Source organism: Dipodomys spectabilis, unplaced genomic scaffold (genome assembly GCF_019054845.1).
Source record: "Dipodomys spectabilis isolate Male_0828 unplaced genomic scaffold, ASM1905484v1 ptg000030l, whole genome shotgun sequence".
NCBI classification, from domain to species: domain Eukaryota; kingdom Metazoa; phylum Chordata; class Mammalia; order Rodentia; family Heteromyidae; genus Dipodomys; species Dipodomys spectabilis.
Window position 1 is genome coordinate 1,496,847 of NW_024870707.1, and position 17,062 is coordinate 1,513,908.

Below are 17,062 nucleotides of genomic sequence, written 5' to 3' on the forward strand. Positions count from 1 at the left end.
AGCACTCACAATCCAAAACTTCATTCTTGGAGCTGCCTCAGCCCTATTTTGGGCCACAGTTGAGAGTTGTCCAGTTCTCCATCTCCCTTTACCCTCAGGTCCCTGAAGAGTCCAGCCCAGCTGAGAAAGAATATCTCAAGATTCTACATGATTCACTCCCCTTCCCCCCCAACTCCCTCCCCAATGCAACACAAACATCCTTCCAACTTGCCCACACCACCTGCAAGGGAGGACAATAGTGCCTGAGCAGCAATAGTGCCAACACTAATGGTGGTTTCAGCCAAATAATGGGAAACTTGGCCGGCTGGTTGTTGGGCGATCTGGGCCTTTGGTAGCCAATATTGTACCCCCCGTGGTATGCAGTCTATCCTTCCAAGTAAACGTTGAGTGGCAAGACAGAGTCCTTGGAGTCCTTTGTCAAAGACTCCGGGCTGGAAGAGACAGAGCAGGGATTGGTGGAAGAGCAAGGCAGATTAAGTACTGGCTCCTTCAGTTTTTTTTTTTTTTTATCCCAGGTTTCTGAGTGAAACCTGAACACTTGTCCATATCTCAGGTCCTTAGGGAGTATGGAAGATGCAATCCTGTTTAGAGAAAGCCAATGTCCGACACAGTACTTGATAAACATCAGGCATGTCAATGCTGAATGACAGGTGCCATGGGCCAAACCAAGCCCCACTCATCTGGGCTGGGGTAGTCAGGGAGGCTCAACCCAGGTTCTGTCCATGGGCTAGGGAGCAGCAACAGTCAGGAGGAAGGGCCCAGCCCACCTCCCCTAGGAGGCAGAGGGAAGGGGGCTGAGTGGTTGTCAGGCATGATCTTCCCTGTCTGCGACGTGGTGGTAGCCAGGAGGCTGGGCCTGCATCCGGAAGAGGACAGTGAGGAGCAGCACTATGAGAAGGAAGAGGATGGAGCCACAGACAGCCAAGGCCACGATCACCTCTGGGCAGGGGGAGGGGAAGAGAAAGGTAATGTTAGCATTCACTCAACAAATACTGAACACCTACTATGTGCCAGATACTTTTCTGACATTCAGAAGATATATAAAGGTGGTCAAAAGTCTGTCCACATCAAGTTTACATTCTAGGAGAAGAGATTTAATAAATGACAGGAAGGACAGATTAGTGATGAATACCATGAGAAGCAAGGTAGGTGACTCAGGGAGGCATCCTTGAAGAGGTGAGAACAGAGTCTGGAGTCAATGAGTGACACACAGTGTCCTGCAATGGGGAGGTCAGGAAGCAAGCACAATAGGCTCTGACAGGAATAAACATGTTCCGGGATGAGCAAGAAAGTGTCACTGAATTAAAGTAAGCTAGAGGGAAGTAGGAAATGGGCAGAAGACTAGGACAAGTAGGACCTAGGAAGTCATGGTAGAAAAACATTTCATTCTCTATGTGATGGGAAATGTCTAATGGTAGTGATAGGAGCCAATCTGTTTTGTTGTTTTTTAAAGAAATCAACTGCTATATTGAGACTTGTAGGGGAGAAGAATAGAACCAGAAAGGTAATTAAGAGGCTTTTCAGCAGTTCAGCCAAGAGAGGGGTGTTAACTAGAGAGGCAAGTGCATGGTACCTGAAAGGTTGAGCTGAGAGGATCTGCCAGTGATCTGAGAGGGTATGAGCAGCACAATGCCTGGGGCTGTACTATGTGACTAGGTGACTAATGTGGTATATACTAAAATGGGGAAGTCTGGAAGATGAGCAAGCGGATGTGGCGGGAAAGAGCATTTGGTTTTAAATGTATCAATTTAAGATGTCTCATTGGACATCCATGTAGAGGCCTTAAGTCAGCACTGAGTATGAGTCTTGCTCAGAGAAGAGGTCAGCAGTCTGTGCAGGAGGAAGCCAGTATGGAAGCTGTTGGTAAGTTAACAGAATAACCAGGAGAAGCCAAGAAAGTAGATTTTGTTGTTGTAAAAATGATCTCAGGGCAGAAGGGGGAGCTGTTCAGGTAAATGCAGTAAGATGGCTGGAAGTGTGACAGCGCCCTCAAAATTAGGGGATGTGAATTTGGCATTGATCTGGGACATGACCAGCATGTAGTCAGGTGGCAGCTCACCTGTGTCTGCAGAATCGTTTGCCAGCTGGCACTCCTGCTGCCAATCCTTGGGTATAACAGGCTCTGTGAGGCGAAGAAAGTCCTTCAGTGGGCAGTGGTGAGGGCACCCAGGTAGGATCAATGGCCAGGGGGCCTGCTTGCTTTCATTCCGAAAGTACATCTCCACAGAGAAATTCCTGGGAGTTGATAAGAGGCAAGATGGAACTGCTCACCAGGCTCATAACTGAGTCCCTAGACTGCCTTTAGCCACACCCAAGAACCCCTCCATATGACACACTGGGAGCTTACCCATCATCTTCCTGGTACAGTTCAAATATGTGGCAGGAAGCATAGGGGGCTTGTTTACCATTGTAGACATCCAGTGCCATTTGCAGAGCAACTAGGGTAGTGTCGTGCTGCAAGGGAGAGGCACTGCCTATCAGCGTTGCTCACTCACCCCCGACCCCCAGGAACTGAATAGAGAAACCCAGCTCCTGCCTTGAGGCCAGAGTGCTGAGGAATTTAGGAGCTTACCGCAGAATAAGCCAGCAGTTTAGGGAGTTGGGAGGTGGTGGCCATTAGGGTCAGATTTTTCCGTATCTGAGCCAGCAAGACTCCTGAAGAAGGAAAGTCCCAGTGTTTGGGTATAGCCATCACTGTCTTCAGTGATGCTGTATGATCTGCTGCTCTCACTACTGGCTAGTCTTGGGTGTGATTATAAACCCAGAGAACTCTTCTGATTCATGGGGACTACTGGAACTCTACTTCCTGCTCTCAAGTCAGATGTACAGAGGGAAGATAAAGCAAGGTTTTACTGTGTGTGTGTGTATGTGTGTATATATATATATCTATATATATATATCTATATATATATATAGTATATATATATAGCTATATAGTTATACATATATAGCTATATAGTTATAGTTCTACATATAGCTATATATATAGTTATATATATGTCATATAGTTATATATAGTTATATAGGTCGGTTATGGGGCTTGAACTCTGGGCTTAGGCGCTGTCCCTGTGCTCTTCAGCTCAAGGCTCAGGCACTTTACCGATTGAGCCACAGCACCACTTCTAGTATTCTGGTGGTTAACTGGAGATGAGTTGCGTGGGCTTTCCTGCCTGGGCTGGCTTTGAACTGCAATCCTCAGATCTCAGCCTCCTGAGTAGCTTGGATTACAGGCATGAGCCACCAGTGCCAAGCAAGGTAACTGTATTTAAACAGACAGAAGCCTGCTTATTTATAAATAAGCTGTGAGGTCCCACCCATGTTTGATTACCCAATCATGAAACAAAACGTAAACTTTAACCTACTTCATTACACACAAGATTCCATGCCAGGGTAACTGCCACATACAGGCTCTGAAAATTACTGAGATGTTAAAGGTATGAGAGACGGTATACTCTTGAGTATTCAAATGAGGAAAGTGGTGCCTGTTTTACCCTTAGCCTTCTCTCCAAAGAACCCAGTAGGTCTCTGGAAGAAGGCTTGAAGTTAGGGGAAGGAGAAGAGGGGGTCTTCCGACATGGGTGAAGTTTAGTAATAACAGAAAAGAATCATGCACACTTGCTTATGAGCGCAGACACACAGGGCACATAAATGTGGGATGTTTTGGGGAGACTAAAGGGAAACAACAAGAGAGCGATCTGGTTTTAAGGGAACACAGACTAGTTCAGGTAGACAAGTGTAGGAGAACACCCACCCTACCCCCTCATAATACATTTTTCAGTGCTGGAGAGTCCTCAGGAGGCGAGTGACATGCCACTCTTGCCACTCACCCCCCTGAAGTCGGGCCTTCTCTGTTTGCTCGTGGATCCCAAAGAGGAAGCGGAAACTGAAGTCCTTTAGCTGGCTCAGACGTTGCATGGTTTGGGGTGAGGCCCAGGGCGGCAGGATCAACCCGTGGGTTTGCTGTGTATTGCAGCAGGTCGGTTAGCTCCCCAGGCCTAGGCCAAAGCCTCTCCAGGGGCAGCTCTCTTCCCCAGAAGGGAAGTGCCTGTGTGTGTGAGGGAAGGAGAGGAGAGCAGAGGTGAGGGAGAGGAGCTGGAAGAGCAGACATGGTAGATGGAAGGGCCCAAGAAAGGAAGCTCAGACACAAAGTGGGAGACTCAGCAGATCAGGGTCTCATACCCTGAGAGCCCTGTGTGGAGAGGAGTACAAACTGCTGACAACTAATAAACCATTTCCCACTCTGATGTTCTTTTAACCCAGGAAGGAAGTCCCCAGATTTCTCAAGCCATGGCTTGCAGAACCTCCCCAGTGGGAATGGCTTATGTTCTCTGTCCTTGTGACCTGGGCCTGTTGAGGGGGAAAAAAAAAAGCAATTCTACTGAGTTCCCCCAGTGGGCTCACCTCACAGAAGAGTGTGTCATAGACATTCCAGATGGTCTCCAGGGTCAGATCTGTAAGCCCCGTCTCATTGGCCACCATGTCCAGAAATTGCTATGAAAATGGATTAGGAGATCAGCCCTAGCCAGTAGAAAGAGCAACCTGATGAACTCCAGCTTCAGCCACTACTCACCATGTTCTGAATACTCTTGTTCTGATACTCTGGTGTCTGCCGAGTCTCATTCTGCAGCTGCTCATAACGGGGACATGGGCCCAATGGGAACTTCAGCAACTGCAAATGAAATAAGGGAAACAAGCACAAAGGAATCTGGGATCAGTCGGTAGACCCCTGGCCAGTTATCCCCTTCAGTATCTCCAGGGAAGAGCCGGCCAGTCTTACCCTGTCCTCAGTGACAGGCACAGTATGGACAGGGATAGGCTGCCATGAGATGTTAGGGTTGAAGCGTTGCATCCCATTGGGAGGGAAGAGTCCAGCCAAGTTGGCCTCAGCACTCATGAGGGTACGATCAAAGTCTGTGCTTCGCACATAAACCTGCAGAGATAGCAATTTGAGTATTACCTGTGTGTGTATACATGCACTTTGGCCCCTTATTGGGGCCCCAGGAAGAACCTGTTCTTGATGATTACCCAGGACACTATAATCCACCATGTATTTTCCCCACCTCTGCCCTTTACCATCCCTCAGGGGCCCAGACACTCATCCGGGGGCTGTCACCACTGTGTAAAGAACTCAGCCTGTGGATGGCTCTAGTTCAAATACCCCTTCTCCTCCTAGTCAAAAGTTCTTAGGAGGAGCCAGACATTGGTGGTTCCCGCCTGTAATCCTAGCTACTCAAGAAGCTAAAATCTGAGGATCATGGTTCTAAACCAGCCTAGGCAGGAAAGTCCATCAGACACTTATCTCTAATTAACCACCAAAAGGCCAGAAGTGGTAACTGTGGCTTAAGTAGTAGAGTGCTAGCCTTGAGTGAAAAAGCTAAGGCACAATGCCCAGGAAAAGAAAAAAAAAAGTTCTTAGTAGGCTATCTAATCCATGGTCCATGGTTTTGTTTTGTTTTGTGTCATCATAGGGCTTGGACTCGGGATCTGGGTACTGATTCTGAGATTTTGTGCTCAAGACTAGCACTCTACCATGTTGAGCCACAGCTCCATGGTAATAAGAGTCTCTAGACTTTCTTACCCAGTTTGGCTTTGAACTGGGATCCTCAGATTTCAGCCTCTTTGATTAGCTAGGATTGCAGGTGTGAGCCACTGGTACCAGGCCATGTGGTTTTATAATAGCAGCTGTCACCAGGTTTGATGCCAGCATAGGCAGGAAAGTCCGTGAGATTCTTACTTCCAATCAATCACAAAAAAGCTGGAAGGGGAGTTACATACATACATATGCACATATACACATATGCACATACACGCGCACACACGCACGCACGCACATGCATACACACAGAGCACCTATCTCCTCATCAAGACCAAGTAGAAAGCACTCCCAACCATATCTGCTCTCCTCTATAAATTGGGTTAGAGGTGGGATGGGAGTTGTGAAAGAGAGGAACAAACTGGGGAAGGGCAAGCTCAGGATGGAGTGGGGCCTCAAGGGAAAAATAACAAGTAGAGACTCCAGAGAGCTGTGGCTGAGAGCAGTAACTACAGGAACAGCTACCTCCATCCCTGGGGGTGAGGAGAGGATCTCAAGTGCTAATCTTCACTGTTCCATTTTATCTAGGCCTATCTAGTCTATCAGCTGACTATCCCTACACCCTAAGCTGCCCTAAGCTCCATGACGACAGAGATCGCACCTGTGTGGTCCACTATTGTTTGTGAAATGCTAGCACTTGGTCCCTACTATGTACTTAATAAATGTTTTGGATATAAAATCTGCTATTTCAGAGTCAGAAACTATTTTTTCCAGGACAAAGCAGTGTAGAGCCTTGATCAGTTTGACCCTTTCCAGCCAAACAGTAGAAACTCAGCCTTCAGGGTTGCATTCTAAGTAGCTCTTTAAGGTCTTCTCCTGTGATTTAAAAAAATTAAAAAAAAAAAAAAAATCTATGCATGCAGGGCTGAGAAGGTGGCTCAGTGGTAGAGTGCTTGCCTGGCATGCAAGAGGCCCTGGTTCAGTTCCTCAGTACCAAGCAGAAAAAGCCAGAAGTGGCACTGAGGCTCAAGTATAGAGCGCTAGCCTTGAGCTGAAGAGCTGAGGGGCAGCGCCCAGGCCCAGAGTTCAGGCCCCACGACCGACAAAAAAAAGGCAGTATGGAGGCCAGAACATCCAGCCTCACCCTTACCCTCCTTGAAGGCAGAGTATTAGGACAGCAGATCCTATTCTTCAGGCCTCTCCAGCTCCTAGCCTTACCTCTTGTCGGTGGTAAGAAGTGTTCAGAAAGCCATTGTAGCGTTGCCGAAGAGCCTGGCCCAGCTCCCAGTGCTGTTGCATCCCTTCCTGTGGGCAAACCCAAAGATTAAATGAATCAAAAGTGCTTCATGCCTATAACCCTAGCTACTCTGGAGGCTGAGATCTGAGGATCACAGTTCAAAGCCATCCTGGGCAAGAAAGTCAGACTTTTTTTTTTTGGTCAGTCGTGGGGCTTGAACTCTGGGCTTGGGCGCTCTCCCTGCACTCTTCAGCTCAAGGCGAGTGCTCTACCACTTGAGCCACAGCGCCACTTCTGGTTTTCTAGTGGTTTATTGGAGATAAGAGTCTCACAGACTTTCCTGCCCAAGCTGGCTTTGAACTATGATCCTCAGATCTCAGCCTCCAGAGTAGCTAGGATTACAGGTGTGAGCCACCGGTGCCCAGCGAAAGTCTGAGACTCTCATCTCCAATTAACCACCAGAAAACCAGAAGTAGTGTAATGGTTTAAAATGGTACATCGCTAGCCTTGAGTAAAAGAGCTCAGGGACAGGTCCCAAGTTCAAGCCCCATGATCACAAATCATCATCATCATCATCATTATCATCATCATCATCATCATCATCTAAAGGTAAGTAAGGATGGCTCACAAGCCTGCAAGGCTTAGGCATTTTTTCTTTTTTGGGTCCGGTAGTGGGGCCTGAACTCTGGGCCTGGGTGCTGTCCCTCAGCTCTTCAGCTCAAGGCTAGCGCTCTACCACTTCAGCCACAGTACCACTTCCGGCTTTTTTCTTTTTGTTTATGTGGTGCTGAGGAATCGAACCCAGGGCCTCATGCATGTAAGGCAAGCACTCTACCACTGAGCCACCTTCCCAGCCCAAGGCTTAGGCATTCTTATTATTTAAGTTCACCCCTTGCTGGAAGAGTGAGTGGGTTAATCTGATCCCAGAAGTTTTGGTCCTAGGCACAAAGTAATGTAAAGTTAAGACATCTGATCATGCCAGGTGCCCATGGCTCATTCCTGTAATCCTAGCTACTCAGGAGGCTGATTCCTGGAATATTAGTGTTTGAAGCTAGCCTGGGCAGAAAATCCTATGAGACTCCATCTCCAATTAACCAGCAAAATACTATAGTGGAGGTGTGGCTCAAGTGGGAGAGCACCAGCCATGAGCATGAAAACTGAGTATAAGACCCTGAGTTCAAGCCCTGATACTGGGGCACACACACATAAAAAGAGGATATCTGAAATAGTGGTGCATGCCTGTAATCCTAGCTGCTCAGGAAGTCTACAGTTTCAGGCCAGCCTAGTCAAAAAGTTCCAGATACTGAAAAGATAGGCATAGTGATGCATTTCTGTCATTCAAGAAGCACATAAGGGGCTGGGAAGGTGGCTCAGTGGTAGAGCGCTTGCCTTGCATGCATGAGGCCCTGGGTTTGATTCCTCAGCACCACATAAGCAGAAAAAGCTGGAAGTGGCGCAGTGGCTCAACTGGTAGAACCATAGCCTTAAGCTGAAGAGCTGAGGGACAGCACCCAGGCTCAGAGTTCAGGCCCCACAACCGACAGAAAAAAAAAAGCACATAAATAGGATTATAGCTTGCTAAAAGCAAGATCCTATTTGAAACAATAAAGCAAAAAGGGTTAGAGGAATGGCTTACGGGTATAGTGTCTGTTTAGCAAGCACATGACCCTAAGTTCAAATTCTAATACTGAAAAAAAAAAAAAAATCTAGCCATTACTGGGATTTAGCTCAGTAACAGACCATGCATGAGGCCCTGTGCTTTTATTCCCAACACTACAAGAAAACAGCACTCATGGAAATGGGCAGTGTAGGGGGCCTGTAGACTGCTCCAGGGGTACTCATTCTACAGCTCATCCTGAGTGTAGGCTACCTTCTGACCTACCTTGGTTAGTTGGCCAAATCCTTGGGGCCATTCCTCTTCTTGATATGGGTCCTTAGGATATGTCTTCACTGGTGAGCGATCTCCATGTCTGTACAGCTGAGGAAATAAAATGGTTAGCTTGCAATTCATAAGGGTCTCTTTGATGGGGTCACACAGCCCACCACTGACCTATATTGGAGAAAGAACCCTCAATCCCTTTTGGAAGCCTCCCATTATCCACTGCAAAAGACTCCACTTCTGAAGGATTCTAACTTGGCCAAGCAATGTAACCAGAGGCTATAAGCAAAGCCAAACGCACAGATTGGGAAGGAAAAAGTGTAGTGAAGGAATGTATTTGGTCGGGACGGGGGAAAGGGGAAGGGAATCACCAAAGTCATCTTTATGGTTCAGACTCTTAACCTTTTAAGTACATCCCCATTCTAGGGCAGGCTCATATCACTTACCCCTAATAAAGAAGTCCCTACTGAGATGCTCTGCCCCCCGCCCTGAATGGCCCAGGCCACCACATCAATTCTGAATCTAGCCCCTCGAACTTCCCCCCAAGCAGACTGTCTCCTCAAATCAGCTCTTCCTCCTCCTCCAGACCCCTACCTCCAGCTCAAGCCCCGTCCCTCCCTCCACCTGCAGGCCTCTGACCCACTAGCTCTGCTGAACTGTTTGGTGACTCTGTCGCCCATTACCAAGGTAACGAAGCGCAGACTCCGGCCCTGGGTGGATGGTATCACCATCAAGTTTACGCCAAGAAGGAGCTTGAAAACAGCCGCTCGGCTCCAAGCAGACTGCCTGCCCGCCATCACTGCTGGGCTCGGTGCAGCCAAGAGCCCGGAACGTATAGAAGGCGCCCGCTGCAGCCGCCCGGACGCAATTGTAAGCACACACACACTCACACCGGAAGTGCGTTTGTGGCCATCTTGCTAAGGAAGACGTGGAGAAATGGTGGCCTTCGTGGAGGGAACGGGCGGAGGACCCTCGCGATTGGGCGATGGTTGAGGAGCATGGGCAGCTAGCGAGACTTGAGAAAGAGGTCCCCAGCTCGGGTCTGCCTCTTCCCGTACCAAGGTGGCGCCGGCACCGGGTGGGGACGGTAGCCAGAGAGCGAGCACTCACTGCCTCCGGCCGGGTACCGGGGTGAGGCCAGTGCCAGGGCAGAACTGGAGCGCAGGGCAGAGAAACACGGGCCTCCGTCTTCTCGCCCCTTGCTTCCGGGTGAAGTTTGAGCCTTGGCTCTGGCTCTCCACTCGGGGGATTGGTCTTGTAGAGGGCGCTAGGCACGCTGTGTCAACAGCCCTTTGGACTCCTGCGTCCTCGAGGCTACTTCCAGCCGAGTCTGCCTCCCTGTGCAGAACCTCGCAGCCTCGCACTTCCCTTTTCCGGTTCTTTCCCTGTCCTCCCATCCACTCCCAAGTTTCATACTCAAGACCTCACTCTTCCTCCCAAAGGAGTTGGTTTGTGCAGGATGTTCCGACCCCCACACCCCAAAGCATTGAATTCCTGAGGGAGGGATTTCAAACCACTAGAATGATGATATTTTGGGGTAGGCACATAACATAGAGTGGGAGTAGGTGAACTTTCCATGGAATTCAGGGGATCCGCTTGGCCTTTAAGCACAGCCAGAACTTTGTGACTTGGGCTTGGGGTGATGCACAGTTGCAGGATGTCAGATCATTGGGAGGTTTTGGCTCAGATCTTCCCACTAGAAGTGAATCCATTTCAGATCCTTAGAAACCAAAATGATCAGAAAAGTTCATATCTTGCCCTAGGATTCCAGGTACTTGTGTGTGTGTGTGTGTGTGTGTGTGTGTGTGTGTGTGTTTCTCCTGATCCAGACTTTGTTCCCAAAGTTGTCATAAAGGAGAGTGAGGAGTGACATGCCTGTAATTCTAGCTGCTTAGGAGGCTGCAGACCTGGAGTATTTCAGTTCAAAGCCATCTGGGGCAGAAAAGTCCCTGAGACTCCATCTCCAATTAACCAGCAAAAAACCAGGCATGACTCAAATGATAGGTCTTGAGTTCAAACACCAGTACTGGTAAAGGAAAATAAAACATAGGTTGAACAGTGAATAGGATTAAAAAGCTGGATAGTCAAATATGTCTTAACTTTCTTAGCTACATGCTCCTTTAAGAATTTCATGAAAGGGCTGGGAAGGTGGCTCAGTGGTAGAGCACTTGCCTTGCATGCCTGAGGCCCTGGGTTCGATTTCTCAGTACCACATAAGCAAAAAGAAAAAAGCCGGAAGTGGCGCTGTGGCTCAGGTGGTAGAGTGCTAGCCTTGAGCTGAAGAGCTGAGGGACAGTGCCCAGGCCCAGAGTTCAGGCCCCACAACCGGACCAAAAAAAAAAAGAGAGGACCACAAAGAATTTCATGAAAATTTAGCCATCTCTCTAGAAGAATGTCCATATGTAATGGAATTTTGCATATAATCACAAGAAGTTTACCAAGATGCCTCATAAGTTTGTAAGTTAGCATCTCTGAATCCCTCTGTAACTTTACAGTTTAGGAAATAAACCCAGAGAGAGGAAATGACTTGCCTAAATGTGAATAGGAGAATGCATGGAAAGTCAAGTTTTCTGAATCCCATTTAGTTTATTATGGGGTATTTCTTGCAGATTTCTCAAGTTATATTGCTAAGTTACATTTGATAATCTCAAAGTAACTTGAAACTTGTAGACAAAGAAACTCCAGGGGCTGGGAGGGTGGCTCAGTGGTAGAGTGCTTGCCTTGCATGCATGAGGCCCTGGGTTCCATTCCTCAGCACCACATAAGCAGAAAAAGCTGCAAGTGGTTCTGTGTCTTAAGTGGTAGAGCTAACCCTTGAGCTGCAGTGCTGAGGGACAACACCCAGGCCAAGAGTTCAGGCTTCACAACTGACGAAAAGAAAAGAAAAGAAAAACTTTTCCAGATGAGTAGAATTGAATGATGACATAGCTAATTGGCAAAATACTGCATATTAGTTGTATTTAATTTTTTTAAAGAAAATTTTGTTTTACTGTTACCCTTACTCCATGAAACTAGCTAGATGACTGCTTTTCAAAATATAAGTTTTTAGGCTACCAAAATTTAGTAAATTTGTTTTCCTTCCAACTTGCTCAAGTATGTCTATATCCTTTTTGTCTGCAAGTATCTTATGTAGAAGGGATTGAAAAAGCAGATGTTATTTCCATTTTTATAGTGAGAAATGAATCCAGGAAGGGTGTAGATGGACTTGGAACAGAGCCTCAATTTCTTGATGACCCAAATTTTGTGTATTTCCTGCCAGACAGATGATGCTGTGTTCTTGGTTCCTAGTCACAGTTCAAGTTAAAAAGATTAAAAAGATGTATATGGGTAGATAAATGAATACATGGCCCTATCCCCATACAAACATCAGAATCTGGAAAGGTAAGAAAAACTGCTTCCTATATTAGCAGAAGCAAACCCAAATGCAGATGAGCTAACCATTTTCCCCATGGTTGTTTTGTTTTGTTTTTGGTGCCAGGGCTTAAACTCAGGGCCTCATGCTCTTGCTTGGCTTTTTGCTCAAGACTGGTATTCTACCACTTGAGCCACACCTTTACTTCTGACTTTTCACTGGTTAATTGGAGACTCATGGACTTTTCTGCCTCGGCTGGCTTCCCTCCCTCCCCCCCCCCCCCCCTTGAATTCTTGGCCTGACCTCTGTCCCTGAGCTCTTCAACTCAAGGCTAGTGCTCTACCACATGAGCCATAGTACTACTTCTGGTTTTCTGCTGGTTAATTGGAGATAAGAGTATCATGGACTTTCCTGTCCAGGCTGGCTTTGAACCTCAATCTTCAGATCTAAGCCTCATGAGTAGCTAAGATTACAGGTATGGGCCATTGGTGCCTGGCCTGAGCTGGCTTCTAACCTCAGTCCTCAGATAGCTTCCTGAGTAGCTAGGATCACAGGTGGTGTGAGCCCAGCTTTTTTGGGGGGGAGGGGGATTGTATTGCTTGAACTCTGGGCCTGGGTTCTGTCCCTGAGCTAACACTCTACCACTTGAGGTACAATACCACTTCTGATTTTCTGGTGGTTAATTGGAAATAAGAGTCTCATGGACATTCCTGCCTGGGCTGGCTTTGAACTGTGATCCTGAGATCTCAGCCTCCTGAGTAGCTAGGATTACAGGCGTGAGCCATCAGTGCTCTGCTTTTTTTTTTTTTTTTTAAACTGGGAGTTTGAACTTAGTCTCAAACTTGGTAGGCTGGCATAATACTGTTGAGCCACACCTCTAGCACTTCAAGTTTTTTTTTTTTCTTTTAAGATACTTTGACCTTTTAAATGAGCTTAATATATATTCAAATTAGGGCTGGGAAGGTGGCTCAGTGGTAGAGTGCTTGCCTTGCATGCCTGAGGCCCTGGGTTCGATTCCTCAGCCGGAAGTGGCGCTGTGGCTCAAGTGGTAGAGTGCTAGCCTTGAGCTGAAGAGCTGAGGGACAGCGCCCAGGCCCAGAGTACAGGCCCCACGACCGGACCCCCCCCTCAAAAAAAAATATATATATATTCAAATTGGGTATTTGTATCTTACCAGTAACTTATTTGTTTGGTTTTTTTTGCCAGTCCTGGCTTCTTTTCTATGTGTTGGGAAATTGGGCAAAAGTCACTTGAGTGAGTGCTTGTGGTCTGTGAGAAAACCCCACAGCTTTCCAGAATGGTGAAGGAGGAATTAAGGAGCAGTTGCCTTGGTCCATCTCTGAAAATTGTACCTAATGGCCTGCTTCATGGAAGGAAGGAATTGGAGGGAGTAATCTGGTAGTATGGGTGGCCAAGGGCTGGCATATGCACCAATTTCTGCTTCCAGAAGAAGCCTCTGGAGGCTTTAAGGGTCAGAAATGTGGCTTGGGAGATTCCCAAGAGTGTTCCCAGGGTGGAGGCCTCTGTAAGAGATTAGGAGACACTCATAGGACTGAGACATTTTGGACCTGACACTTCCTGTGGACTGATGGAATTATGCCATCGGGGTGGGCCTGGCAAAATATGACATGATTCCAGCTGCTGATCACCTGATTGCTTGTCTTGGCTTTGGACAGATTGGCTAGTGGCTGGTTACCAGAAACCAAAGACATTGCCAACAGTTCTTGGTTTTCCCCTCATTTTCTCCCCTTTTTGTGGGAGTCTCCTCAGCCCCTATAACTTGAAGGGGGAGCTATAGCAGTGAAGCATTGGCAAATGCAGTAGCACCTCTGGGAGACTAGACTGAGCTGACTCCCTGACCTGCTCATTCAGCAGGTCTAGCCTGGGCTCTTGCCTGGGTCAGAGGGTTCTAACTGGGGTTTCTGGGTGGTCCTGTGTGGGGAGCCATCTTTGGAGAGACTAGGTTGTCAGGAGATAATAGAGACTTGTTAACTTTCTTAAGATACATTACCAGGCCCCAAATAAGTGTATGTCCCAAGATCCTTAAAAGTAGATGTCTCAGGGACATCTCTGACTGCTGCTGTGCTCAAGCTTGGGTCAAAAAGCATGGGGGATCCATAGGATGTGGGTGCTGGCACTGAGCAATTCCAGTCCCCAGTGGCTGGTGTCCCTGGTTACTTTCCCAGGACAGTGGAACCTTGTGAAAATGAAAGAGGGATAGCGTGGAAGGAATAGAGAGTGACTCAGAAGTGCCCGGACCAGGGTGGGTGGCGTGCTGAGGGAATGGCCTTGTGATGAGAGGGAACAAGAGCAAAAGCTTGGAGGCAGAAGTTTGAGATGGGAGCTTCCAGAGGGGCTTTTCTGAACTGTGAAAATGAATACATGGGCAGATTTTGCAACATCCCCCGCGCCTTCTGTCTCCTCACGTGTGCTCCCAGTCCCTGGCCTGTTCCCCTGTCCTACCCTGAGCTTCCTCCTATCTTTCACCAAACCCCTTGTCTACTTCAGCTTTCTTGTCCTCTCATCCTGTTCCTCTCCCACACCCCATGTCCCCTCTTCCCCTGTTCTCTCTGTTCTCTTCCCTGGTGCCCTGTTCATCTCCATTTTTGGTACCACTGGCTGCTTGCCCTGGCCCCTGTACTAGGCTTTAATGTGGGCCCATGGGAACAGGAGTTCACAGCAAAACAGGAAGAGCCTGTGAGCAGGAAACTGGGAATGGGGCAGGGGGTGAACGACCAGCAGTAACCTCAGCCTCTGCCTTCCACATCTGTTAGACCCTCCCCCTGTATCCCAATGGTCCGCTTCTCTCCTCTTAGTACCTCACTGGTCCATCCGACCTGAGAACAACAAGACAAGAGTTCCTGGACTCTGATGCTGGAGAAAAAGAGTACAGGCACTGACTGGATTGGGGACATCTGGATTTTGATCCCAGCTTGGCCACTGACTGACTGTGTGTGGTCTCGGGCAAGGCCCTCACAGGAGCTTCAGAGTGCAGTGTAAACTGAAGATATTTACTCTCCCTTCTTGGAGGTGCTCTACAGAGAGTAAGGGGTTTCCATACGGAAATGAAGATTTGGAGCGTGTTAAACATTACACATTCCTAGTCCCAAAGGTGTTGGAAGGGTAATGATAATGGCTGCCAGTTTTTGAATACCTACTGTGTGCCCCAGGGTGCTATGATGTATATAATTCTCACAATGACCTTACATGGTAAGGCCAACACACAGGAAGCAACACACAGTTGGGCTGGGAGTATAAATCAGTGGTAGAGCACTTGCCTAGAGAGACATACCCGGGGTTGGATCCAACATTGTATGAGGGTGAAAAATATCTCTATATTAGATTATTTGGAATTTTACAGAGAACCACACAGACATCCAGGTACAGAGAACAAAGAAAGGTTTATTGCTGGGAAAGGGGCCAGCAAGACCCCTTGTCACAAGGGAGAAGTGAGAAGAAGCACCAGCTATTGTCTGGGGTGACCTATATAAGCTGGGAGGTTTAGGAGGGACCAGAAATGGCTAGGAGGCGGAGACCCCCGTGTGGACGTGAGGGCCGGTGCTTCATCATGGTGGACTAGGATTTATGGCTGCTGCCTAAATAAGGGGCCCTGCAGCTGCCCAGACTTGAAGGTCACTCTCAGGGGCTCTTGTTGCCTTATATGGTGGTAGCTGCCCCAGAGAAGTGCCATCCCAAGGTAAAGGGGGGTTGGAGGCTGAGTATTTACTGCCTTTACTACATGGGCCTAGTGTTGCCTAGGAAGGGAGCATGTCAAGCTGTGAAGAGGAAGGAGTGTACTAAGCTATGGGAAGGGAGCTTATTTAACTTAACTATATCCGCATCTATCTGTCTAGGTAGATAGATATAGCTATATAGTGAGAGATAGGTAAGACCAGGGTTTGAACCCAGAATCGAAGCCTACAGCCCAAATGCTAAGTCAAAGTGCTGAGTTGAAATAGACTTAAGCTAACAAGGATGGCATTGAAGAGGATCATTTTTTTGTGTGTGTATTTAATCAACACAGAGAAACACAATACCTACTCTGTTGTCTCCTTTAAGCCAGGTCCTGACCCCAGAAGAGCTAAAGATCAATGAAACATGGTGCCAGGCACAAGTGGCTCTCACGCCTGTAATCCTGGCTACTCAGGAGGCTGAGATCTGAGGATCACGGTTCAAAGACAGCCTGGGCAGGAAAGGCCGTGAGACTCTCCAATAAACCACTCAGGAAACCGGAAGTGGCACAATGGCTCAAGTAGGAGAGTGCTTGGCCTTGAACTGAAGAGTGCCAGGACAGTGCCCAGGCCCAGGGTTCAAGCCCTACGACCAAAATAAAAGGAAAGAAATGGTGTCTTCCTCCGGGATGGCTCCCTTGTCCCATGCAATAGGGGCAGGGAGTATGGCTGTAGTCTCAGTGGGTAGTGCCACAGCCTCCCATGGGACTGTGCCAGATGAAGCAACCTGCATACCTTGGTCCCTGGATTGCGTCCATCTGCTACCCTCACCCCTGTCCCAAGCCTGCCTTGGCTCAGCTGACTTCCTCCCTCTTTTCTGGCTTCTTCCCCTCTCAGCCCCTGCAGGGCACCCATGTGCAGACTCTGGAAGGCCCAGCACCTGCCTCTCTCCACTCTTGGAGTTCTACCAGCTTGGCTCAGACCTGAGCGGGGAGAGCTTGGCCCCTTCCCAGCGGCAGAGGAGGAGGAGGAGGAGGAGGGAGGCTGGGAACGAAGTCTGGAGCTTGGTGTCGCAATTCCCGGGCCCGTGTTGGGACCTTTGCTCTCGGAGGTGTCTATAGAGGGGAGGGAACGCTGACGCTGGAGGCTGTCGGGAAACAGGCGCCTGGGAACACTCCTGTAAGAGGGTAAGGAGAGGAAGGGCAGAGATAGGACCGAAAGGCGACTGTCTTGGTTCGGGTGGGGGGGGGGCGAGGGAGGGGGGAGCAGCCAGGGAGGAGTCAGCTTGGTGGGGGAACTAACTACCCTGTGGGTAGGGGCCAAGGAGGCCAGGGCTTCAGTTTGTCGGCAGCAGGAAGGAGAGGTAGCCCAACTCACATTTCTGCTTCTC

General features: G+C 48.4%; 1 protein-coding gene across 1 annotated transcript; it reads right to left on the reverse strand.

Annotated features, from left to right (window-relative positions):
- Positions 1-5: 5 nt before the first annotated feature.
- Acp2 (acid phosphatase 2, lysosomal) lies at positions 6-9,496 on the reverse strand. Its single transcript, XM_042676065.1, has 11 exons — positions 9,333-9,496; positions 8,653-8,748; positions 6,752-6,838; positions 4,778-4,930; positions 4,571-4,669; positions 4,402-4,491; positions 3,828-3,960; positions 2,573-2,655; positions 2,348-2,454; positions 2,060-2,235; positions 6-939 (listed from the first exon to the last, which is right to left on the reverse strand). Exons 1-11 carry the CDS (start codon positions 9,444-9,446, stop codon positions 806-808), a joined length of 1,272 nt encoding a protein of 423 aa, XP_042531999.1. The 5' UTR covers positions 9,447-9,496; the 3' UTR covers positions 6-805.
- Between the last annotated feature and the right edge of the window lie 7,566 nt (positions 9,497-17,062).

Coding starts and splice junctions, on each gene's coding strand:
- Acp2 (XM_042676065.1), bottom strand. CDS start 9,446: ATGGCGGGCAGGCAGTCTGCTTGGAGCCGAGCGGCTGTTTTCAAGCTC. Junction 2,455..2,572: donor AACTGCTGGCTTATTCTGCG/GTAAGCTCCTAA, acceptor TCTCCCTTGCAG/CACGACACTACCCTAGTTGC. Junction 2,236..2,347: donor CTGTACCAGGAAGATGATGG/GTAAGCTCCCAG, acceptor ATCAACTCCCAG/GAATTTCTCTGTGGAGATGT.